General features: G+C 41.6%; 1 protein-coding gene across 5 annotated transcripts in view; it reads right to left on the minus strand.

Moving 5' to 3' along the window:
* Positions 1 to 26,887, minus strand: part of CTNNA2 (catenin alpha 2) — a 1,359,097-nt gene that overhangs the window by 891,520 nt on the left and 440,690 nt on the right. For all 5 annotated transcript variants that reach the window (XM_027555570.1, XM_027555573.1, XM_027555568.1 and 2 more), the window contains exons 4-5: positions 19,578 to 19,744; positions 6,593 to 6,712 (exon numbers count right to left, since the gene is read on the minus strand). In XM_027555570.1, coding sequence (XP_027411371.1) covers positions 6,593 to 6,712; positions 19,578 to 19,744 — 287 coding nt within the window. The remainder of the gene's footprint in view (positions 1 to 6,592; positions 6,713 to 19,577; positions 19,745 to 26,887) is intronic.

Genomic DNA, 26,887 nt, shown 5'->3' on the forward strand with positions numbered 1-26,887 from the left:
GCAGCACTATTTACAGTAGCAAGGGCATGAATGCAACCTAGATGTCCATCGACAGATGAACGGATAAAGGAATTGTGGTAGATTTAGTCAATGGAGCATTACTCAGCCATTAAAAGGCACAAATTTGAGTCAGTTGTAATGAGGTGGATGAAACTAGAGCCTCTTATACAGGCTGAAAGAAGTCAGGAAGAGAAAAACAAGTATTCTATATTAATGCATATATATGGAATTTAGAAAAATGCTACTGATGAACTTAGTTGAGAGTTGTGTTGTGGACACAGTGAGGGAAGGTGAGGGTGGGACGACTTGAGAAAGTAGTATATATATATATGATGACTTGACATATATATACTATCATGTGTAAAGCAGATAGTGGGAAGTTGCTAAATAACAAAGGGAGCCAAGCCTGGTGCTCTGTGATGACCTAGGAGGGGGGAATGGGGGGAAGGGGAGAGAGGCTTAATAGGAAGGGGATATGATGTCAAAATAGTACCCACTGGGGAGTTTCTTTATTTTCAGCTTTAAAGAGTATTATAATTATGAACGATTATATTATGATTATGAATGATTCACATTGTTGAACAGCACAAACCAACACAAAATTTTAATTTAATCCACCAATTAAAAGTAAATAAAGCTTTTTAAAAATGCAATACGAATTTAAGAATTACATGTCAGTGTAGGAAAACAAGTGAAGAAATATTTTTTCTACATATATTTTAGAAACTATCTCCTCTCTCTAGCTGCCAAGAATTTGTACATACTGCTCTTCCCATGTGAAATATCTGAGCTTCCCTATTCCAGCCTATCCTTTCCCTTGATGGGGTCCATCTCCTGAAAACCCACTCTCCATCCAACTCTCTAAGCTACCTCTCCTTCTAGCTGCTCCCACAAGGCCCTCTTCCCTCCAATCATTAAAATGCATCATGTTTTACTGCATTTATATAAGTATATGTCTTTCTCCTAAACTGTAAGTGTAATGAGAGCAAAGAGCCCTAGCTATCTTGTTCAGTGGTTCTTCAGTCAATAGCACAATGTCTGGCTCATAAAAATGCATCCAATAAATAATGCTGCAAGACTGTAAAACCTGAGCCACCAACAAAATAAGTGGCTTGCATGGATCAGTTAGTTATCAGCAGATGGAAAACCCAATCTTCAATCTTATGACACTGCGCCTGCCTCCATAATCAATTACAATTACAAACATGGGAAATCAAACTCGTCTGATTTTGCTTACTGCATCACTGGCACTTCATTATCATTTTCAGAATGGGGTTCAGTTTAAAAAAAAAAAAACGCTTTTGATGGCAGATCTATCATTTTAGTTTAGGGAATAATAAAGAAAATAGATCACAGATGATTTGCTTTCTAAGTTTTGGATGTCAAAATAGTACCACTGGGGAATCTCTTTATTTTCAGCTTTAAAGAGTATTGTTAAGAAAATGTTCACAGTATTTTTAGAAATATTAAAGGCAATACTGTTCTCTCAGAGCCATGCAGGACTGCCAGCTGAGCATGTCTGGGAGAAAATTTCTCTAGTTTCAAAATGTATCATTAGAGGGTATTTGAACCACTGGGGTTCTATTCCTATTTGCTCAGTTGGTGCATAATAGATGGATGACCTGGAAACAGTAAATCTCATCCTCTCTTTTTTTCCATCAAAATAATTCCGAGACAAGCACATTATATTTGATATCTAGGATTGGTAAGACAAACTGACAATAAGAAGTAAACAATCAGACTTCCCTGGTGGCCCCGTGGAAAGGAATCTGGCTGCCAATGCAGGGGCCATGAGTGCGATCCCCCATCCAGGAAGATTCCACATGATGTGGGGCAACTGAGCCCATGTGTGACAACTTTTGAGCTTGTGTGCCACAACTACTGAAGCCCACATATCCTAGAGCCCCAGGGCTGCAACTACCAAAGCCCATGTGCCTAAAGCCTGTGCTCTGCAACAAGAGAAGTCACCGGAATGAGAAGCCTGTGAACTGCAACAAAGAGTAGCCCCTGCTCACAACAACTAGAGAAAGTCCCCAAGCAGCAACAAACACTCAAATAATTAAAAATAATGAAATATATAAATTTATTTTAAAAAAGCAGTAAACAATTGAGCAATCTATCCCCTTCTGCTTAGGGACTAATGGATCAATGCCAGTCAACAACATTTCTAAACCGAGGCAACTTATTTTTAGCCCTAAAGCTCAACACAGATAAATAGGGAACCAACATGTGAGGGAATCCTTTACACTGGACAATCTAGGCAGTGCCATTGGAAGTTATAAAGGGTCTTAATTAACTTCCAGAATGCCTGGCCAGAAATTTTATAGTCCATTCTGGGATATCTACACTAATAAGAAAATCTAAATATGAAAGTGAGAAATAGAAGTTAGGAAATTCTTTCCATAAAGATATTTTTAGAAACACTTTTAATCACATGGAAGAAAACTGTAAACAATGTAAATGCTGAGTTATGAAGAACTGGTTAAGTAAACTACTGAAGGTCTCATGTGATGGACTCTTTATGAAGTGAAAGTGTTAGTTGTTCATTCATGTCTGATTCTTTGCGACCCCATGGACTGTAGCCCCCCAGGCTCCTCTGTCTAGGGATTTCTCTAAGCAAGGATACTGGAGTTGGTAGACATTCCCTTCTCCATAGGATCGTCCCGACCCAGGGATTGAACCCATATCTCCTGTATTGCAGGCAGATTGTTTACCACCTAGCCACCAAGGAAGTCCCTGGACTCTTTATGTAGATATTAAAAGAAGTTTCCATAAACTAATAAAATGGGTAATATAAATAAAAAGAAGAATACAACATGCATACTTATATGTATAGCATGAATATAAATGTCAAAATATGAAGATAAGCAATTGAAAGGCAATCTACCAAAATATTAGTACCACGTTTTTGTGGCTGATAGATGGCCATGTGCCTTTTTTTCCCTTCTTTTCTAAATTTTCTTGAAAGAGTTTGAAACAGCAACTAGTTAAAATGATGTTAATGAGATAAAAATAAATCATATGTATGGGCCTTCTGAGATGAGTATCTCATAGTATTCCCATGGATTTTAATATCAGTTACATGCTGATGATTTGATGAGGTTTGATCTCCCCTCATCTCTCTGCTATTTGACAGTTCTACATGGATATCTTATAAGAATCTCAAAATCAATGTATTTAACTATGATATCTTGATACCACTTGATACTGCTAGAAGACTGGCCGCTTTCCAGTCTTCATCCATCTCAGTAAATTCACCACCATGTACATATTTGCTGAGACAGGACCTCAGATGTGAACCGGTCACATCACTCCCTAAGCTCCCATAGCCAATTCCACAGCAGGTCCTGAGTGTTCTATTTTCAATGTAAATTTGGACTCCCTAGGCTTTTCTCCATCTTTACTGCTGCCATGCTAAAGGAGACCATCTCTGTGGCAGGAAGGACAGGGCGGGGCCCCGGGATGGCCTCATCAAGTGTAGGCATTAGGCAGAAGACAAAGTCACCTCCTTTTTTTTAATTTAAATTTATTTATTTTAATTGGAGGCTAATTAATTTACAATATTACATTGGTTTTGCCATATATCAACATGAATCCGCCACGGGTGTACACATGTTCCCAGTCCTGAACCCCTCTCCCACCTCCCTCCCCATACCATCCCTCTGGGTCATCCCAGTGCACCAGCCCCAAGCATCCTGTATCCTGCATCAAAAACCTGGACTGGCGATTCGTTTCATATATGATATTATACATGTTTCAATGCCATTCTCCCAAATCATCCCCGCTTCCCTCTCCCACAGAGTCCAAAAGACTGTTCTATACATCTGTGTTTCTTTCACTGTCTCGCATACAGAGTTATCATTACCATCTTTCTAGATTCCATATATATGCGTTAGTATACTGTATTGGTGTTTTTCTTTCTGGCTTACTTCATTCTGTATAATCGGCTCCAGTTTCATCCACCTCATTAGAACTGATTCCAAAGTATTCTTTTTGATGGCTGAGTAATACACTTTTTTTTTTCTCTTAATGAGACCACAACGCATGAAGGAATGGCAACTAAAACAGAAACTCTGCAGCATCTGAGCAAGAAACTCTGAGCATGAAAACCATGGAGCAGGTACAATATAAATGCAGGACCTTCCACGTGTGGTGCCTGACGCGGGAGAATTTAAAGGGAAAAAACAGCTCTTAGAATACCTGTAGCGTGGCTTCAGGAGAAAAATGCCAGGACCAGGAGCTGATGCATGCTGGTGCAATCCAGGACATACATCAGCTCTTCCCTCAGTGAATGTTCAATCCCTAATCAAAAAGACCCCTACCCATTCAAAGGGCTACAAGATAAATGGCAAATCAACAACCCTGTGGGGCATCACTGGGTCCAAAGGACTCCCACACTCCTCTCCTTAACTTTTGCTTCTGCCCTGAATAAACTGCTACTTTGTTCTCTTTACTTCTCAGCCTCAGAATGTGTGTTTATTTTTCCTTTGCACTTTTGTGTTCCTAACCCAGCTAACTTTTGGATGAGTTGAACAAGAGCCTGGACTTTTGACAAAGTTTTTTCAAAAACTGTCACTCATCTAGTGGACTTCAGTCCCACCCATCCCCAACTAGTCTCTCCTCTTTGACACTACCCCTTCTTTGCAACATATCTAGAAAAATATGAAAATGTACATCTGAGACTTTGATACCAAACTCTGAACTGTTCAACCACTTGCTACTTACTTACAATAAAATCAGAACACTCAAGACTCTGAGTGTTCTGGCGCCCACCTTTCTCCACAGCCTCCTGCTAAGTTCACTGAAATTAAAAGTCAATGTAATTTTTTGTTTGGTCAGGTATTGAAACAAGCTAAATAAATAGCTTCTGGGCCTTAAAGCTTTGCTTCAGAGTGACTTCACTCCTAACCCCACTACACATCATGGGCTACCAAGCAAGACTCCACCTGAACAAAGGATTCTGTTGATAACAAAATACCTGAAAGTAATCGCATGAACTAAAATCATACAAACTCAGGGAAATAGTGGAAGACAGGGAAGCCTGGTGTGCTGTAGTCCATGGGGTCGCAAAGAGTCAGACACAACTGAGCAACCGAACAACAACAAAATCATGCCTGTGTGCCCATCACAAAGCAGTAGAAGCTCTTTGGGGAAAGGGACTAGATCTTGGTCAGATTTGTAACCCAGGTATTACTTCTGTTTGGTACAGATGAACACTCAAAATGTTGGCTAGAACTTTCCTGCTGGTCATAGAGAACATTAGAAAAAAATCACTGGAAGTTGCCAGAAATCCTGGGAGCAGTCAAGAGGGCAGGTGAAGAGGATTTTAACAAATCTCCCCATATTTAAATATGCTATTTGCTAAGAAGAAAGAAAAAGATACACTCTTTGGAACACACAATTCTAATGGTACCTATAGAACAAACAGAGCTGGCCAAATGGAGGTGCGATCTTGGGACAATGGGAGGCAGAGAAAACCCAGGCCACCCACCTTCCTCGGCGTGACTCAATACCTGTGCTCTCCTTCTCTCTTCCTTTCTCTTCCTTCACTCTCTCTCTCTCTCTCTGCCTTTCCTCTATTTTTCCTCATGTTTTCTTAATCTCTTTCATAAAATTTTACTCTGCATGCTGCACACTTGGGAGAGAGGTGTTGTATATATATGGTGCTGTCCACAGGGTGGGGAGGTAAAAACTGAAGCCCAAGAGCCCAGGGAGTGGCCACAGTGCCATACCAGTCTGACATTTTTTATTTTAATCAGGTCAGACATCGAGAACAGACCCGTGGTGTGAAGGGGGAGAGGTATAGGGAGGAATGGATTAGGAGTCTGGGGTCAGTAGATGCAACCCTTACATACAGAATGGATAAACAATAGGGTCCTGCTGTTTAGCACTGGGAATTATGTTCAATATCCAGAGTTAAAGCATAATGGAAAAGAATATTTTTGAAAACTGTATCTATATGTATAACTCAATAACTTTGCTGTACAGCAAAAATTCACACAACATATTATTCTAGATATCTTGCAAAATGGGGGAGTGTCAAATTACAATTTTTAATGCAATTTCTTACATTAAAAAATAAATAAAGGTTAAAAAAAAGAGAGAAAGGTTAGAGTCTGGTGGGGTTGGCAGGGTGGTCCCCACCAGTAAGGCAGGTGGCCTGTGATCAACTGTAAGTCCCCAGGGGGACTGGGAGCACCAGCAGTGTACAGTGGGACCAGATGTGACCCAAGTAGGAAACTGCCTTTGTGATCATAGGTCCTAGGGTATTTGATGATCTGACAAGTGGTTGATGCAGTCGATGATGAATTGTCCAGGTCTACAAAACTGCAAGATTATGCAAACTCACTGGCTTTCTCCCCTTGTTGTTGTTGTTCAGTCGCTCAGTTGTGTCCGACTTTTTGCAGCCCCATGAACTGCAGCACGCCAGGCATCCCCATCCTTCACTATCTCTGGGAGTTTGCACAAACTCATGTCCACCGAGTCAGTGATGCCATCCAACCATCTCATCCTCTGCTCCCCCTTCTTCTCCTGCCCTCAGTCTTTCTCAGCATCAAAGTCTTCTCCCCGAGGTTTCCAAAATTTTTCCTACCTGTTGTCTTCTCGCAGCTACGTAGTTAAGTTTCACCATCTCTTTTCCAAATTCTTTAAATCGATTTGCAAGGTCTTGCTCATTTGTAGCATTTTTGACAGCTTCCAAGGCCTCCTCCACCTGAAACAGACAAACAAAAAAATCCAATATATTTATAACTGGATAGTATTTCAATACTGGACTTCACTGGTGGCTTAGTGATACAGAATCTGTCTGCAGCACAGAAGATGCTGGTTTGATTCCTGGGTGGGGAAGATCCCCCTAGAGAAGGAAGTAGCAACCCACTCCAGTATTCTTGCCTGGGAAATCCCATGCAGAGAGGAGCCTGGTGGGCTACAGTCCAAGGGTTGCAAAAGATTCGGACATGACTTAGTAAATAAACAACAACAAATTTCAACATTGCTAAACATGTTAGAAACACTATTTGTTAAAAAAAATATAGGCATTAATATTTAAATAAAATAATAGGAAAAAAGTACCCCAACAAGCATTTATAATCAGAAAATTACATACTATTTTTTATACAAAAGATGTATGCATGCTGTCACTTCAGTCATGTCCTACTCTTTGCAACTCTATGGACTGTAGAGAGGCAGGCTCCTCTGTCCATGGGAATCTCTAGGCAACAATATTGGAGTGGGTCACCATGTCCTTCTCCAGGGGATCTTCTGACCCTGGAATGGAACCTGTGTCTTATGTCTCTTGCATTGACAGGAGGGTTCTTTACCACTAACACCACCTGGGAATTGTTATATAAAAGATAATAATTGCTAAATTTCTAAATCATATAAAACACTACATTGTTTGTATTTTGAGCTGTGATTTACATAAGGAATACAGACTTTTACTTTCAAGTAGAAAGATAAAGAAAAATAAACTTAAGAAGACATATGGATTTAAAAACAAATACCAGAAATCGTCACAGGAGGAAATGTTTTGTAAACAAAAACTGGAGGAACTCCTGGGCTGCAAAAAAGCTTGAGATGGCTTAAATCTGCATCTTGGCATCACCTCCAAATCTGCAGCAAAGGGATTGTAATTTTATTTTTATTTCATTTATTTATTTACTTATAGCTATGCTGGGAGAAGGAAATGGCACCCCACTCCAGTACTCTTGCCTGAAAAATCCCATGGACGGAGGGGCCTGGTAGGCTACAGTCCATGGGGTCGCAAAGAGTCAGACACGACTAAGCGACTTCACTTTCATTTTTCACTTTTACTTTTCACTTTTATGCATTGGAGCAGGAAATGGCAACCCACTCCAGTATTCTTGCCTGGAGAATCCCAGGGACGGGGCAGCCTGGTAGGCTGCCATCTATGGGGTCGCACAGAGTCAGACACGACTGAAGCGACTTAGCAGCAGCAGCATGCTGAGTCTTGGTTGTGGCACACAGGCTCCTCAATGCTGCCGGCAAGACTTCTCTTGTTATGCTGAGCAGAGTCTACTCTCTAGTTGCGGCTCTTGGGCTCTAAAATGTGGGCTCAGTACTTGTGGCAGATGGGCTTAGCTGCTTCAAGGAATGTGGAATCTTAGTTCTCAGACCAGGGATTGAACCCATGTTCCCTATATTGGTTGGAAGATTCTTAAGCATTGGATCACTAAGGAAGTCCTAGGGATTGTAATTTTAAGCTGTGATTATGCGTTGCCATTCCATGAAGGAGAAAACACTTAGCCTCAAGAAGTAAGTGAATTTGAAGTTTTGTTGCCATTTTAGGAGGCATCAACTAGGGTGAACAGAGTAACAGCCACTGGAAATAACCAAGAACATAATCTTGAATGAACAAGGCACAAGATGGAAACCATATTTGCAAAATCACAAGTTCTTAGTTTTGAAGGGAGTTTGGTGGGGAGGTCTCAACTAGTACAGGCTTTTGAGAAAGGCAGCAGGAAAAGAGAGAGAGAGAGATGGTAGCTCTGAGAGTTGGACCATAAAGAAGGCTGAGCGCCAAAGAATTGATGCTTTCAAATTGTGGTTTGGAGAAGACTCTTTAGAGTTCCTTGGACAGCAAGGAGATCACACTGATCAATCCTAAAGGAAATCAACCCTGAATATTCATGACTGACGCTAAAGATCTAATATTTTGGCCACCTGATGCTAACAGCCTAACTCATTGGGAAAGACCCTGATGCAGGGAAACATTGAAGGCAAAAGGAGAAGGAGATGGCAGAGGACAAAATGATTCCATAGCATCACTGACACAATGGACATGAATTTGAGCAAACTCTGAGAGATAGTGGAGGACAGAGCAGCCTGGCATGCTGCAGTCCATGAAGTTACAAAGAGTCGGACGCAACTTAGTGACTGAACAACAACAAAGCTCTGAAAGAGTAATAAAAATACAGAGAATGTATGGCCTACTTGCAGAATTCCAATTGCCTCTTGTAGTTTAGACCGAATCAAAAGACAACCTACAGACAGTTCATAGTTGAGAATGTGGGGATCCAAATGACCACTAAAGTGGCTAGAAAAAGTCATAGATTAACACAGTACCAAGTGATAGAGATACACAATTTGTTTAAATTGGACACAATCACAAAGGTTGCTAATCCAACTTCCTCACCAAGTTTCACTGGGTGGAGGAAGAAAACGGTGTATATAAACAAGTGATAATGGATATCATCACATCCTTTCCTCCATAGATATTATAATACCATTCAGTTTTCCCAACAGACTAACATTTCATTAAGGAAAGAGTCACAGCCAGAATGGAGGTTATTTTTAAAAATGGTGAAAGGAGCTCAATCTAGACTCCAGATAAAATTGTTTCCATTCTCATCAGCTATGGAGATTCTTCATCTTTTTTTTTTTCCTTTCTATTTGTAAAAACACAAAATGATTTCATTCACCAATTTTAGTCTTTTCCAATTCCTATGCAGGCTTTAATTATACTCAAGGAAAAGAGAAGTATAATTGAAAACAGAACTGTTGTGTGTTAGGATGTCTTTTAGGCACTTGAGTCAAAGGGCATTTTATAGTATGAAATGGCTCATTTAAACATTTTCATGGATTAATGAGAATCTCATATCTCAAACTTTTAAAACAACACATCAGTGATGTCTCCCTTACTAATAGATTTATAATCATTTTACCGTGGCTATCAACAGCATCACTGAGAGGAAGCTCTTGGCAGTTAATTTGTTCCTACTGCTTATTTGAGTTGTAAATCTTTTCTTAGGACATAAAACCTGGCCCCAGGGAAGACCAAAATAATTATCTCAGAAGGAACTAAATCTTGGATTTGTCTTATTTTATATATATATTTATATAAAACAGGCTTCTTGTTGGTTTTTAATCAGGCCAATTTGGAGTATTTATTTTGCTTTGTTACACATCACTTATTTTCTTATTGTTTTTCTCTGAAGAATCCAGATGCTCGTCTGAATTTCTGTTTCTAATTCAGTGAAGTTCCTTGGAAGAGCAACACCAGTGAGAGTGTCTGTCTGCGTAAAGGTAGACTTCGTCATACTCAGAGTTCCAGAGTGACAGGTATCTACTGAGAAGCTCTCATATCGAAACACACTTCCGAACCTATCCAGCCCATCCTAAAGGAGATTAGTCCGGAGTGATCATTGGAAGGACTGATGTTGAAGCTGAAACTCCAATACTTTGGCCATCTGATATAAGAAGAGCTGATCATCTGAAAAGACCCTGATGCTGGGAAAGATTGAGGGCAGGAGGAGAAGGATGACAGAGGATGAGATGGTTGGATGGCATCACCGACTCAATGGACATGAGTTTGGATAAACTCCGGGAGCTGGTGATGGACAGGGAGGCCTGGTGTGCTGCAGTCCATGGGGTTGAAAAGAGTCAGACACAACTAAGCAACTTAACTGAACTGAACTGAAGTCCTGGGTAGAGTCTGTCTGTAGTTAACTTCTCCACCTGGCGTTTGGTATCTATAAGACAGCTCACAGGATATGGCTCAGAATATTATCCATAGCCCTTGAGAAAGAACCTTGAGAAGGTCCTTGACAATGCTTAATGACTAAATTATTATTATTTAGTCTCCTTTGACTGTTATCCTTTCTTTCAACATTTCTCATTTCTCTGATTAAACTTATTCTTTGACTAAGTTTCCACAGGCAGAAGGCATGCAGACAACATGGTGTGGTGGTAAGGACCACAGCCTTCTGCTCCATTTCAACATAACCATATTTATGTAAGAATATATTTCAATATCAAATGGCAAAGTTCAACAATGCAAAACCGCAATTACTTTTGCACCAGCCTAAATAGCTTGGAATTGGGAGTTGGCCAAGTCAATGATTGAACAAATATAGAATTCTATATTTAACTACTTGTTGAATCATATAATCTGGTTTGACATTGATATCTCAGCATCATCATACTTTATCTCTCTGCCTCCTAAAGATAAGCTGCCTTCTTGATTAAATTTTCTGTTTCCCTGTGAGCAAGTGAAGAAAATGATTTGATCAGAAAGCGAGAATGATTAAATGCTAGTGTCACTGATTCATAATGTGCCATGTTTTACAAAACACAACAATAATACAGCTTGATACATTTCCCAAGTTATTTTCAGCTTGTGTAAGAAAAACGACAATAGTCAGTTTCACTGATTACTTATTGATGCATCAGTTCAGTTCGGTTCAGTCACTCAGTCGTGTTTTACTCCTTGCAACCCCGTGAATCACAGCACGCCAGGTCTCCCTGTCCATCACCAACTCCCAGAGTTCACTGAGACTTATGTCCATTGAGTCAGTGATGCCATCCAGCCATCTCATCCTCTGTCGTCCCCTTCTCCTCATGCCCCAAATCCCTCCCAGCATCAGGGTCTTTTCCAATGAGTCAACTCTTTGCATAAGGTGGCCAAAGTATTGGAGTTTCAGCTTCAGCATCAGTCCTGCCAATGAATACCCAGGACTGATCTCCCTTAGGATGGACTGGTTGGGTCTCTTTGCAGTCCAAGGGACTCTCAAGAGTCGTCTCCAACACCACAGTTCAAAAGCATCAATTCTTTGGCACTCAGCTTTCTTCACAGTCCAACTCTCACATCCATACATGATGACTGGAAAAACCATAGCCTTGACTAGATGGACCTTTGTTGGCAAAGTTAGTATCTCTGCTTTTCAATATGCTATCTAGGTTGGTCATATCTTTCCTTCCAAGGAGTAAGCGTCTTTTAATTTCATAGCTGCAGTCACCATCTGCAGTGATTTTGGAGCCCAAAAAAATAAAGTCTGACACTGTTTCCCCATCTATTTCCCATGAAGTGATGGGACCAGATGCCATGATCTTAGTTTTCTGAATGTTGAGCTTTAAGCCAACTTTTTCACTCTCCTCTTCCACTTTCATCAAGAGGCTTTGTAATTCCTCTTCACTTTCTGCCATAAGGGTGGTGTCATCTGCATATCTGAGGTTATTGATATTTCTCCTGGCAATCTTGATTCCAGCTTGTGCCTCTTCCAGCTCAGCGTTTTTCATGATGTACTCTGCAAATAATTTAAATAAGCAGGGTGACAATATACAGCCTTGATGTACTCCTTTTCCTATTTGGAACCAGTCCGTTGTTCCATGTCCAATTCTAACTGTTGCTTCCTGACCTGCATATAGGTTTCTCAAGAGATAGGTCAGGTGGTCTGCTATTCCCATCTTTTTCCGAATTTTCCACAGTTTCTTGTGATCCACACAGTCAAAGGCTCTGGCATAGTCAATAAAGCAGAAATAGATGTTTTTCTGGAACGCTCTTGCTTTTTCCATTAATGCACCAGACAATGTTCCAAATGGTTTACATGTACCTAATTTAGTCCCCCAAAATAGGTCTTTGAAGTTAATACTTCTCTTGTTTCTGCTTTACAAAGGAGAACTGAGGCCAGAGGGGTGACATAGCCAGCCTGATCCGTCTCATAGCAAATCTCAGGTAATCTGGGTTTGAACCCAGGTACTTTGCTCCAGAACACATTCTTTGAACTCCTGAGTTGGGCCACCTCAATTTCCCAGAAAGGATGGGTTCATAAAGCTGCTGGAGTCTGGGTCTGGATCATACTGATAATGAAGATTCTTTAAGAGTCCTGCCCCATCTGATCAGTCTCCAGGTTCTAATGCTTCTATCTCTTTAATTTCTATAAAATCTATCCCCTTACTGTTCACACAGCCACTGTCTGCACTCAGCTTTCCTTGCATTCACTGGCCTGGGTCAGGTAAAACATCTCTCAATCTGTCTCCTTGATTGGGCTCACCCTTCTAATTCCTTCTCCATACTGCTACCAAAAGTATTTGTCTAAATCAGGAATTTGATTTTATTGTATAGGACTACTCAATTGCTCCCCATAATCTATAAACAGAATCTAAACAAATTTGTTGTTCAGTCACTAAGCCATGTCTGACTTCTTGTGACCCCATGAACTGTACCTTGCCAGGCTTCCCTGTCCATCACCATCTCCCAGAGCTTGCTCAAACTCATGTCCATTGAGTCGGTGATGCCATCCAACCATCTCATCTTCTGCCACTCCCTTCTCCTCTTGCCCTCAATTTTGGCAGATTCCAAACTAATTACGATAATCAAGAGGCTCCCCACCCTACATCTCTCTCTGACTGCCCCTCCCACCTAACCCTCTCTGCTCCAACTACGAATCAACCCTATTCTTGTGAATACTCCAAATTTTTGCCTCACTCTCATGTCTTTGTTCTGCCCTCGGTTTGTGAAGCTCTGTGTAGGTAAAACTTTTTGCCCCACCTGAATCCATCTCCCCTCTTATGTAAGAACACCCCAGCTGTGAGCAGTAAACCACTCTCTTCTTGGGCTGGTTATCAAATCCCAATTCATGCTTTCTGCCTGCTCTGTGAACACATGGCTGAGCCCTTTAATAATTGTTCCTTTGTTAAGTTTTGTAGGGAGAATGTGCCAGATAGGCGACAGAGGAGGAAGGGGTTTTGTTTGCTGGTCCTGGAGGGCTCCCTGGACAGAGGCAGCAGCAGGGGCAGCATCTCCAACACCAGGTGCCCCCAGGGGTGATTCTGTAGTACAGTGTCTCCAGAAAGACATCTCTTCATGAGCAGTTTTTTTCTTGACTCCCTAAAGGGCAGATTTCTAGCAAGTTTCATTGGCTTGTGTGGCACCTCAGTATCCCTTCTATAATCCAGTGATCCAGGAACATCTGGATCCTGGTCCTGATGTGGGTGGGCTCTCTCTCAAGGGCTCCTTCCATCTGCCATTCCTATACTCCTAAGCATTCTTCCTAGTCAATCCCTTGTTACTCTATCAGAGCTAATAACTATTCACGTTAAACTTTCCGTGCTCAAATTACTGTGATGCTTCACTCTCACTATTGGACAGAATGATGCCTCCTCTACTCTTTGATGTGGGCCAACCTCTTTCCAGGGGGTTCCCTGGTGGCCCAGGTGGTAAAGAATCTGCCTGCAATGAAGGAGACCCAGGTTTGATGCCTGGGTTAGGAAGATCCCCTGGAGAAGGAAATGGCAACGCACTCCGGTATTCTTGCCTGGAGAATTTCATGGACAGAAGAGCCTGATGGGCGACAGTCCATGGGTTCACAAACAGTCAGACATGTCTGAGCGACTGACACTTTCATTTCCACTCTTCACAGCCTCTTTCCATACTCTCAACTCCTAGCTCTCAGCTTCAAGCTTGGGCTTGTGACCCCAGCCTGTTCAATCTGGTTCAAGCAGCTGATTCAGGAAAACACAAGTCTCATTCTGTTCACTGCGACCCATTCCTAAGTCCTGTCTTTCCCAACCACATTGCCCTTCTTCATATTATCCTGAATTTCCCAACAATACATTTGGTTGAACTGATCTCATCCTTGGCTTGTGGGTATGGTGAGGGAAAGGAACAGTGTTGACCAAACTCAGAAATCAGCATGTCCCGTTTCCCCTCTAAATAATTAACTCAGAGATATGTATCTGATTTAGAGGCCGACAGAACCAACAAGCTTGTGGAACCTTTATTAGAGCTTCTAAGGAACAGAATTTCTTCTTTTTTGCTACCTCTAGTCTAGAAGCATGTAATCGTGAGAATGTTTTATAGCTACCTTGAGATCATGAGAAAAGGGCCTACAGAGAAGAGTGTTCTTCCTGAGAAAACATAGAAACTAGTCCTTGTCACATGTTTATACCTTGATCAAGCTCTGCCTGAAGCCAACTGCCTCTGGATTTTTAGTTTGGTGAGTCAATATATTTCCTTTTTGAAAGACTAAGTTGGGTTGGGTTTATGTTTTAAAAATGGAAAACTTCCTAATTATTGTATTTTCCTTCCAGATGAGACCATAGCAATATGCACAATTTTCCCAACATGCACTGTACTCTTTCTTACTGTCTCCCCCACCACCAGCCTATAAAGTTTTAAAGGCAGGAGCTGAGTCTTATTTACCTTGGAAGTTATGTATTGTGGCACAATGTTCTGCACACAGTAGGCATCCAATAAGTATCTCTCGAAAGGATAACTAAATAAATAAATTCTAAACAACCCAGCTATATGAAGTTAATGCTATGACAGCTCTGATGAAAAAGGTATGCTAAGAATATGGGCAGTAATTTCTACATTTATAATTAGAGACAAGGATATTTTATACTAATTGCTTGCTGTTATTCAAACATAAGAGCCACATTATGTGCAGCATAAATTACTGCAACATTGTAAATCAACCATACTATAATCAAAAAAAATTGTAAACCATATGAGAACTGCAGAAAGAAACATAAGACTATTGAGAAATAATGTTATTGGGGATTCTCTAGTCCATTTGATGATAATGTTACAAAAAGTATAGGTAATATTAAACCTACCCCCAAAACAACTGGGCGGCAGCATTATATTTGGCCCCTGGTAGTCTCAAAGATAACCTGAATTTTCTGAGAAGTTGACTAAAGGGTTGTGTATTCTATATTGCTGTTGGCTTTCCAGGGAGAAGTTCTGAGACAATTGAGAACATCATTATTCAAGGACTCAGCTCGAGTACAGAAAAAAGCGATTGTCTCCTCTGACATATACATGTCTAGGTGAGTCTGTGTGTAATGTCACCACCAACGCCAAGAACCGAACAATAGAATCTGATTACATTCATTCGGAGACTAGGGAAAATAAATATCGCTCTTCTGGATCACTGATTGAAATGCGAAACTCCTTTCCAAGTGTGAAGTGTCACGTCTCAGCCTAACACACTGACAATATCAGCTGATTACAGGATACACCAGGTGTCTGCAGGGAATCACTCACCAGCAACTTCAACAATACAAGTGATTATAGTTCAGTAGTTTTTAATGATGTCTGATGTGCAAATGATTCTTTTAGCTTCACTCAGGAACATCAAATTCCCACTTTGGCGGTAACTCCGCTTTGAACTCTATGTCACTCACTATTTCATCAGTAACTTCTTGAATTCAAAATAACTACAGTAGCAAAAACCTTTGACAGCCCTATCGAATCTTTTATAAAGTATATTCAAGAGAGCTCAATATTAAAGCACACATGAATACTTACAAAATAAAGCAACTAGCTTCATATCTGAGCAGTTAGAATGCCTATGTGTGTGTGCTAAGCTGCTTCACAGTCATGTCTGACTCTGCAACCCCATGGACTGTAGCCCGCCAGGCTCCTCTGTCCATGGGACTTTCCAGACAAGAATACTGGAGAGGGTTGCCAGGCCCTCCTCCAGGGGATCTTTCTGACCCAGGGATCGAACCCGTGTCTCTGATGTCTCCTTCACTGGCAGGCGGGTTCTTTATCATTAGTGCCACCAGGGAGGCCCGGTTATATGAAAAGATGAACTATACCAGAATAAAAACTTAAGTTTACAAATGTAATTTTAAGGCAGCAGAATGTAAAAACCTATACTCTGCCAATCACACCGTCTCTGTAGAATTCCCAGTTCTTTACTTGATTTGAATGATTTACTCAGGATTACTCAATTTGCCAACAATTACCTACAGGGTATGGGACAGAAAATGAAGGCAGGCATTTTAGGAGAATAAATGGACTCTCTTTCATCTACTCAGTGAATTATTGATGCAAAAACATGGAAATATGTTTCTGATAAGAAGGCAATTCTGTCCATGTTCCTGTAAGTTCCTCAGAAACAAGAAAATAGATCAATATCTGGAAAGAACAGCAATAAAGTTTTGGCACATGGCCTAAAAGATAAAAAGTAAAATATTATCTGTAATGCTCAAAGGTAAAATAGCTATGCAGTGGTTAACATGGCAGGAAGCTACAGGACTCCCTATAGCATAGTAATTAATCTTAAGATCCAACAGAAAATCAGCTTACTACTTTATTATCATTAGGAATCATCTGACACTCTTTTGCCCATCTATGTTCTATCATCCATTTGGTAAAGAAATTCACTTTTGTTTGGAGGAAACCTTGATAACATTATAAATGATCATTTCTAACCTGCTCCATCAAAATAGGTAATGCTATTTCCTTCATCTCACGTGGGTGCTCAGTCGCTCAGTCATGTCTGACTCTCTGCGACTCCATGGACTGCAGCCCACCAGGCTCCTCTGTCCATGAGGATTTCCCAGACAAGAATACTGGAATGGGTTGCCTTTTTCTTCTCTAGGAGATCTTCTCAACCCAGGGATCAAACCCACATCTTCTGTGTCTCCTGCATTTGCAAGTGTGTTCTTTACCACTTAAGACACCTGGGAAGACCCTCATCTAAGTTAAAAAAAAATAAATAGATGCCAGCAGACAAATTTGTTTATGAGAGGATGTGCTTCTATGGAAAAAACAAAAATGCTAAGTAGAATTGTATACTATGTCTATTTGCAATTAATTGTTGACACATTGTCTTTTTTACCTGGTTGGAGCACTAGTCCCATCATATGACAACAGTGAGAACACCAGAATCTGCAGTTCCCCAAGGACGCCACAAGAGGGCACCATTCCACCACTACTGTCCCCTGCAGAGGTTATACTCTGAGTACAACAAATGTGTTATTTAGTCTTACAATCATTTTTAATTTTATTGCTGACAGTCTGACAGGACTACTTAATATTGCTGGGTTGACCTTTCCATATTTTGTGCTAAATCTTTTTTTTTTTTTTTTTTTTTTAACTTCTCTTAATCTGCTGTGTTGGGAAGAGGATATAATTGACTCTACATTAGGACAGGCTGCAGTGTGATACTACCAGCGACAGCACTGGTCAAAACAGATGGATGAAAGGCAGTATTCCAGGCATCAACTGGTGCCATGCAGCACTCTACAGACCCAGACTTCATGAGCACCAGCCACGTGTGGGCCGTTCAAGGAGAGTATATTTTTTAGCTTTCATCACTCCCCAGAAGGGGCAGAAATGGCTTTCCACAGAACGTGCATGCATGCGTGTTCAGTCTTGTTCAACTCTTTGCGACTCCATGGATTGTAGCCTGCCAGGCTCCTCTGTCCATAAGACTTTCCAGGAAAGAATACTGGAGTGGACCCTCCTCCAGGGGATCCTCCCAAGCCAGGAATTAAATTCATGTCTCCTGCATCCCCTGCACTGGCAGGCAGGTTTTTTACCATTGAACCACCTGGGAATCCCAGCACAGAGAATGCTAACATATAAGATGTAAAGTTAATTTCCTTAGGTCCAGTCCTGTTCTCCTTGTAAAAGAAGACGGTCCCTCTGGGGAAAGATTCTTCTTACAATGTGGCTTTTGAAGACTAGGCAGGTTGTAAGAGAAAGGTAAGAAAATTTTTTCTTCAACACATTTGAGAACAAAGTCATCTGTAGCCTAACAGATGACTAAAAGCCCCACATAACTCAGGTGGGGCTGCAGGAATAGGGCCTGAGAGTGGTTCTGGAATCTGACAGTGGTGACAGGCGCCACTGACCAGACACTTACTTTGCACCAGACTCTGTGATAAATGCATCACAGGAATTTCTCTGTTGAGAGCTCCCCGCGGCTCTGAGGGCTGCACTGTCATTAGCCCTCATATCAACAGATGAGGTGTTTGAAACCTGAGGTTTTATTTTTTACATTATATATACACATAGGCTTCAGTTGGTAAAGAATCGCCTGCAATGCAGGAGACCCCGGTTCAATTCCTGGGTCGGGAAGATCTCCTGGAGAAGGGATAGGCTACCCACTCCACTATTCTTGGACTTCCCTGGTGGCTCAGCTGATAAAGAATCTGCCTGCCTGGGTTCAGTTCCTGCATTGGGAAGAATCCTGACAAGCAAGGAACATATGATGGGGTTGGTGGGGCACATGTGCACACAGAGACCCAGTCCAGGTGTGTGAGATGAAAACTGATGCAGCAAGATTGACTTTAGTAAACAGTGGCTTCTTTGTATTGCCAGACTAAGGGAGGTTCAAAGTACATAATTCTATAAAAGGGCAATGATAGAGCAGTTAACAAAATAGAATGTAACAGGATCTATATTAAGGTGGGCAGAAGTGGTCAAGTGGCCAGCTGCCTAGAAGAGCTGCGTGTGTGTCCCATCACTCAGTCATGTCCGACTCTCTGCAGCCCCACAGACTGTAGCCCACCAGGCTCCTCTGCCCATGGAATTGTCCAGGCACAGATACTGGAGTGGATTGCCTTTTCCTCCCCCAGGGGAACTTCCTGACCCAGGGATCGAACACCAGTCTCCTGTGTTTTACACACTGGCAGGCAGGTTCTTTACCACTGTGCCATCAGGGAAGCCCCTAGAAGGGCTGGCCTGGCCTGAATTACTACAGGGACCAGCACCGCTCTGAATCTCAAGACAAGACCAAGGTGGGCACCCTACACAAGGCCTCTGAAGCCTGAAAGATGCACAGTTTTGTACTCCAGGAAGTAAGGGGAGATTTAAACTCCATGTTTTGAGAGAAGACAATTCAAGTAAATAATCTGTATCTTTGAAAAATATATTATTGAGTATAAATTGAGTATTAGAAAAATTAAGGGCATACCACTTGGGTGAGTAACCAAGTGACCCTGTGAGCAGTGATTGTCAGTCCAGGTCAGCACAGTACTACCCACGGTCAACACCACCATCCACATAAAGCATATTTTGATAAGTTCTACATACGTACAATTTTCAGATGAGACAAAAGCCTCATGACGTCCGCCATGTCCGCCAGGATGAGCAAGCGGGTCACAGCAGACAGCAGAGCCCGTGCCGCCCGTACCATGGTTCCGCGCTTCACCGACGAGCAGGGGTCATCTGCAAATTCCGAAGAAGCGATGCGCATGGTCTCACCTGGAAGACAGACACGGAGACACACGTGGGTAGACAGGAAGCTCAGAGGCCGGCAGTCACTAAGATCTGTGGAGGGGTAATCAGAGCTCTCACTGCAAAACCACCCTGGTCAGGTGGTACCAGCTCCCTCAGTGAAGCTGAGATTTTCAAGTCAGACCCCTTAGTGCCCCCAGACAGGTGCTGTGAACAAGACCCAAGTGTGAAATTATGTTTTTAGCATCAATAAGGAATATGTTTGATTCAGTTTGTCTAAGAGTTGAGATGAATTTGCCCGACCTGAATCATTCTCACTCTCCAAGTCCCTTGAAACCAGTGGTATTTACTAGGCTAGTTGGTTTCTGACAGCTGAAGAATAAAGCTAACAGCTCCAGAGGGGAATGAAACTAAAGACTTTGACCTAATGAACTCGGTTCTCTTAATTGAGTTAAATAGACAATAACAGACTACAGAGATAGTCCATGCATGCATGCTCAGTCACTCAGTTGTGTCCGACTCTTTGCAACCCTAGGGATACAAGCCCGTCAGGCTCCTCTGTCCATGGGATTCCCCAGGCAAGAATACTGGAGTAGGTTGCCATGCCCCCCTCCAGGGGATATTCCCAACCCCAGGGATCTAACCCAAGTCTCCTGCATTGGCAGGTGGATGTCATTCTATAATACAGAGAACACTTAGGAGACAATTGAACCAATTCAGCAAATATTTATTAGGCACACACTGGTAAAAATTCTGTACCAGAGTCTGGAAATGCAAAGGTGACTAAGAATGCCCTGGGCCCAGGGAGTTCAGTCTAACCAGGACACACATCGTAAATACATACTTAAAATACAGAGATTACACGCCATCATAGACATATGACCAAGAATGAAGGCAGAAAAGGAGGAGGAAGCGATTAACTCATTTAGTGTGAGGCTGGGGGAAAAGCTGTCAATACTGATGGCCTTTGAAAAGCCAAGATGTGTTCACCTGGAAGATGAAGGTGGGCAGGGCGCCTAAGGCACTGTGAACACCAGGAGGCTCCAGGACTTGGAGGAGGGCGCTGAGCCCAGGGAAACGCAATCACCTGAAGCTCGCAGTGAGTGAGGACTGTAGGCAAGAGAGGCGCCAGGGCCTGGGACACTGGGCAAGAGATTTGGACTGTGGCCTCAGGAGGAGATGACTTCACAGATTTTTATTTTGGCCACATTATGTAAAATAAGCTGGAGGGGTCAAGACTTGTGCAGAGAAAATAGGCAAATACAGTTACAATCTGAGAGAGCAGATGAGGACATAGACCAGAAACATAGGAATGGGATCCAGAGATAAGATCTGTATCAACGAGATGATGAAGGGAAACAGGAAGAGACAAGGGAGAGAATCAAGGATTTGGGGATTAATTATATATGGAAGAGTTTCCCTGATGGCTCAAAGGTAGTATTTACCAGCAATGCAGGATATGCAGGAGATGAAAGTTTGATCCCTGGGTCAGGAAGATTCCCTGGAGGAGAAAATGGCAACCCACTCCAGTTTTCTTGCCTGGAAAATTTCACGATCAGGGGAGCCTGACAGTATACAGTGTAGGATCCCAAAGAATAGGACACGACCGAGCACACACATGCGATATGTATGGAAACCATTGAGGAGTTGGAGGTAGTGGTGAATACAGACCCACCACAATGGACTGGTACATATTTGCACAAAGGGACTCCAGGAGTGGGAAACAAAGGGAGGTCATTAACTACATGAGACAGGCCCCATGGTCATGGGGTGGATATCTACCTATGGTACAGAGAACTAGGAAAAACCATAATGGAGCTTTACGCAGCAGAGCATACACAGGGGTACCAATGTTTTGATAAACCAGAAGAGTTCATATGACCAATGAATCAACTTAGGATGACACAATACAGTCAATATTTTATTTACAAAATGATTAATTATCATCTGCCCATCAAAACTAAGCTCAAATAGTCAATTATTTCAATGAAAGTCTGTGCCTCCTAGCATTTATCCCAAGATATGAGGGAAAATAAGATATACTTCTCATAATTTTAAGGCTTCTCTGATAGCTCAGTTGGTAAATAATCGCCTGGAATGCAGGAGACCCAGGATCGATTCTTGGGTCAGGAAGATCCCCTGGAGAAGGAAATAGCTCCCAACTCCAGTATTCTTGGGCTACCCTTGTGACTCAGCTGGTAAAGAATCCGCCTGCAATGCGGGAGACCTGGGTTCAATCCCTGGGTTGGGAAGATCCCCTGGCGAAGGGAACTGCTACCCACTCCAGTATTATGGCCTGGAGAATTCCATGGACTGTATAGTCCATGGAGTCACAAAGAGTCAGACACGACTGAGCGACTTTCATTTCACTCCCTCTCATCATTTTACAGGCAGATAAAAAGATAATATAATTCCCTCAGTGTTGTAGTTATTTAAACCCTCCTTTTTGTACTTAGGAAATGTGGGTGTGTAAGGAAATATATTGTGTGGCTAGATCTTTTAAAGAGGCTACCATCTATGATATGTATATGACACAGTTGCACAGCTTAGTCTTTATGCCTAGGCACAAATAGCTTGAAATATAACAACAGCATGGGAGAAGATTAAAAATGTTTTATTATGATACTGGTGAATTGTCAAGATGTATGACACCGAAGAATTGATGCTTTGAACTTTGGTGTTGGAGAAGATTCTTGAGAGTTCCTTGGACTGCATGTAGATCCAACCAGTCCATTCTAAAGGAGATCAGGCCTGGGTGTTCATTGGAAGGACTGACGCTAAAGCTGAAACTCCAATACTTTGGCCACCTCATGCAAAGAGTTGACTCATTGGAAAATATCCTGATGCTGGGAGGGATTGGGGGCAGGAAGAGAAGGGGATGGCAAGAGGAAGAGATGGCTGGATGGCTTGGCCGACTCGATGGACATGAGTTTGAGTAAACTCCAGAAGTTGGTGATGGACAGGGAGGCCTGGCATTCTGCGATTCATGGGGTCGCAAAGAGTCGGACATGACTGAGCGGCTGAACTGAACTGAACTGATGGCTCTAGTAGGCCTAAATAAACTTTAAGGTAGAGGTTGGCAATTAAGAGATACATATTCATTGCTTTTCTGCCTTTTGGCTAAGATCAAGTGAAGAGATACATATTCAATCCAATGGTCCACATGCTTACATAAATATCCTCTAGGGCTATTCCTTGTCCCTAAAAAAAGACTAAGCAGATATCTGTGTGGTGGGGAGAAAGCTACTTCATTCTCACTCTGTAGAGCGCAGCCAGAAAAAAACATTATATACCAAGGTGAATCTACTGAAATGTTGAGAAGGTCACCCTAAAGACTAGATGTAAGTGCAAATGGTATTGTTAATGGATAAATCAATTGCTGCTGGAAAGGATCTACTTATTCAAGGAAGGGATCCACTTATTCAAGGAAGGGAGAGATTCTTTTCTGCAGGTGAACCCTAGGGAGCTACACTGTTGATCTCAAATTTTTCAGGTTAAATTGCTACGAGCCACCGCTTGGGTAAGAGTGGACTATTCAGGCAGGGGTCTTCTCAGGAAAAAAGAAAGGGTCCTAATAGGAGAGTCACACCTCCTTCCAGCTTGTGGAGTAAACATGCCTAATTAAATTGATTTTCATACAGAGAGTGACCATGAAACAGGAAGGGGGCAAAGTACAACATTTAAAAGAATAACATAGCCAGAGGACACAGCATAAACTGATTAGAACCAACTAGGTCCAATGGCCAATTCAACTTCTACTTGACCTTGAGCCTCAGTATAAGCTCACTGTAACACACTCCAGGCCCCCGATGGTTCTAACATGCATGCTCAGTAGCTTCAGTCCTGTCTGACTCTTTCTGACCCTATGGACCACAGCTTGCCAGGCTCCTCTGTCCATGGGATTCTCCAGGCAAGAATACTAGAGTGGATTGCCATGCCCTCCTCCAGGGGATCCTCCCGACACAGGGATTGAACTCTCATCTCATTATGTCTCCTGCACTGGCAGGCAGGTTCTTTACCCACTGAGCCACCTGGGAATCCTAAAGATTCCAAGGATGACCAGAAAACATCAAAAGTGGGTGGTGGCCCAATTTCTGGAAAGTCCCACTCTTTCCCAAAACAATGGAATTTTCTTCCTACTCATTAGCCTATGAAATTGCATTGCATGCATGCTCAGTCATGTCTGACTGTTTGTAACTCCATGGACTACACAGTCCATGGCATTCTCCAGGCCAGAATACGGGAGTGGGTAGCCTTTCCCTTCTCCAGGGGATCTTCCCAACCCAGGGATCAAACCCAGGTCTCCCTCATTGCAGGCGGATTCTTCACCAAGTGGACCACAAGCTGCACCTGGGAAGCCCACGTAGTCTGTGAAATTACCCACCCCTATAAAAACTGGCAATCCCGTATTCTGGGGCCTCTCGTTAACCTTTTTCAATCTGAGATGGCCCACATTCTGTCTATAGAGTATGTTTCCTCCCTGAGTAGACCTTCTTTCTCTTTACTATGGCTCACTCTTGAATTCTTTCCTGTATAAAGTCAAGAACCCACACATGGAGGCTGTCCCAAGGACTCAGATGTGACCTGGGATGTGACCAGCCTTTAGCTCCCCACTCTCTTTTCTACAACAACTCACTTCATCCAGATGCTGACTGGCCAGAAATACTGTCTCAAAGCCCAGGGGATAACACTCAGCAGTATGGAGCTTTCAGGCAGAGCTAATTAGTGTGGGGGCCACAGCAGGTCCTCCTGGGAGAAGCTTGGGAGATGTCCATGAGAGAAAAAATGAGACCCAGAGACAAGAGACAGGAAGAATCCACATTCGTAAATGTGACTCTGCAAATGGAAATGCCATGCTAAATTCTGAGATTATCCTCAAATAAATAATAGACCATTTAATCCAATCTAAATTAAAACTAAAAACACAGTTGAAGCAGATACAAATGAGTTCATGATTTTAAAGGTTTCAAAAGAAAGGCAAACTGAAGTCAGCTATAAATTTAATTCATTTTACATCCCTGTAGTTTTAGGATTACTAAAAGAAAACGGAAATCTATATTACAAAATGATAAGAGTTTATCAGAATTAAATCAGCTATTCACTTGGGAACTGCTTTTTCTATACAACTAAAATATTTAGCTGAGAAATAGCATGTGTGTGTAGGAGCAGGAAGGGAGCAATTAGGGGAGGGCACCAGAGCTGCCTGTTTCTTTTATATACACTCTTGTATTCAAGCTCATTAACTTGATTATAGACCTAAGGTCAGAGCAGGGCTTCTATGATCAAGCTTCTGATCCTCTAAAGCTACTACTACCTGCTGGAAAGAAGAAAAAAATAACATCTTCAAATAAGTGACTTAGGGGAAATAGTAATTAATATGAATACAGTGCTTCTATATAAAGGGCTATTTTGTAAGCATTATTCTAAAAGCTTTATATATATATTGTCATGAATTAAAAGAGAATCTCTCTCTCTCTCTCTCTCTCTCTCTCCCCCTTCACATGCTTGCAGGCAGATTCTTTATCACTAGCACCACCTGGGTCTTTAAAGTAACAAAGACTAAGGTCACATTCTGACATCTCTCCAACCATTCCAAAGTTTGTAAGATCAGCAATTATTCAATTTCTGTGTTTTAGTCCCCTCAGCTGTAAAACAGGGGTGAAAGTAATAATAGCTACCTTGTAAGACTGTCATTAAAGATAATCCATTCAAAGCACCCAGCATAAGACCTTACCAGTAATGGACACTTACTCATTATTGGATAGCAAGGAGATCAAACCATCAATCCTAAACAAACCATCAATACTAAAGGAAGTCAACTCTGAATATTCACTGGAAAGACTGATGCTGAAGCTGAAGCTCCAGTACTTTGACAACCTGATGCAAAGAGGCTATTTATTGGAAAAGACCCCAATGCTGGCAAAGATTGAGGGAAGGAGGAGAAGGGGCAATGGAGGATGAGATGGTTGGATGGATGGCATCACCAACTCAATGCACATGAGTTTGAGCAAATTCCAGAGATACTGAAGGACAGGGAAACCTGGTGTGCTTCAGTTCTTGGGGTTTCAAAGACTGGGACACAACTTAGTGACTGAACAACCACCACAATAACTCATTAATACCATAAATACCATAGCTACCACTCTCACTGTGATTCTCTCCAATAAAACAAGAATAGTTGGCAAACTCCTGGTTAAAGATTTGGAAGTGCCTTTTGTGGCTGATTTCACTGCTTGTGTACACAGTAATATACAAGCAAGAAAATATCTGCCTGATAAAATTATATTACATTGAGGCAGACTATACACCCTCCTGCCCACCCTCAAAGATGGTATTGGTGCTCAGTTTTCAAATTGGTGCTTGTTTTGCTTCTTATGCTACCCAACTGGAGGAAATGGGAATGTTGCAAAGCTCCTATAAAGCAATAGTCACAGTCCAAAAAATGGTGATTACTCTTTTGCCCAAATGCAGTAGAAGACTATACTCTTGAAAACAGTAAACAGTGATGTGCTAAGCTTAAAAAAAAAATGGAGTGCAGAGAATCAACACTGAATTCAGTATCATTTAATATTTTTATAAAGTAAAGAGAAAGGAAATTAAACACGGTCAATTTAAATGTCATTGTGCAGTGAAAGTGTTTTGAAATAACTGCACTATTAAAATGTATAATTAAACTAAACCTATTGTAAGTAAACAAAACCTATTGTAAGCAAACAAAACTAATATAAGTAAAGCAAGTAAGCATGCAATAAATTGTTTTTTTATAAATCCCAAATTTCAATAACCCTCTCTATATAAGGCAAATCTCTTTATAAGTAGCATACTGATGACTTCTTTATATTAAGTCAATCAATATTTACATTGATCAGTGTCTTTATTGTCCTACAACCATGATTACAAATCAAAATCCACTGAGATGTCAGTAGACTGATACATAGTACTTGTTAGTTGAAATGTAAGTTCAAAAACATCTTTTAATGTGATGAGGAAGGAAAAACAATACCACAACATGCATCCTGACTGAACAGCAGAAATAATATTATTATAAAAAATGCTACCATCTAATCCTGAATGAAAATGGTAGGCTCACCATTCCAACATGAAAATGTACAGGACACAGGTCTATTCTTGCTAAATAAGATTTCTGTTGTTCAATCACTAAGTAATGTC

Source organism: Bos indicus x Bos taurus, chromosome 11 (genome assembly GCF_003369695.1).
Source record: "Bos indicus x Bos taurus breed Angus x Brahman F1 hybrid chromosome 11, Bos_hybrid_MaternalHap_v2.0, whole genome shotgun sequence".
Classification (NCBI taxonomy): domain Eukaryota; kingdom Metazoa; phylum Chordata; class Mammalia; order Artiodactyla; family Bovidae; genus Bos; species Bos indicus x Bos taurus.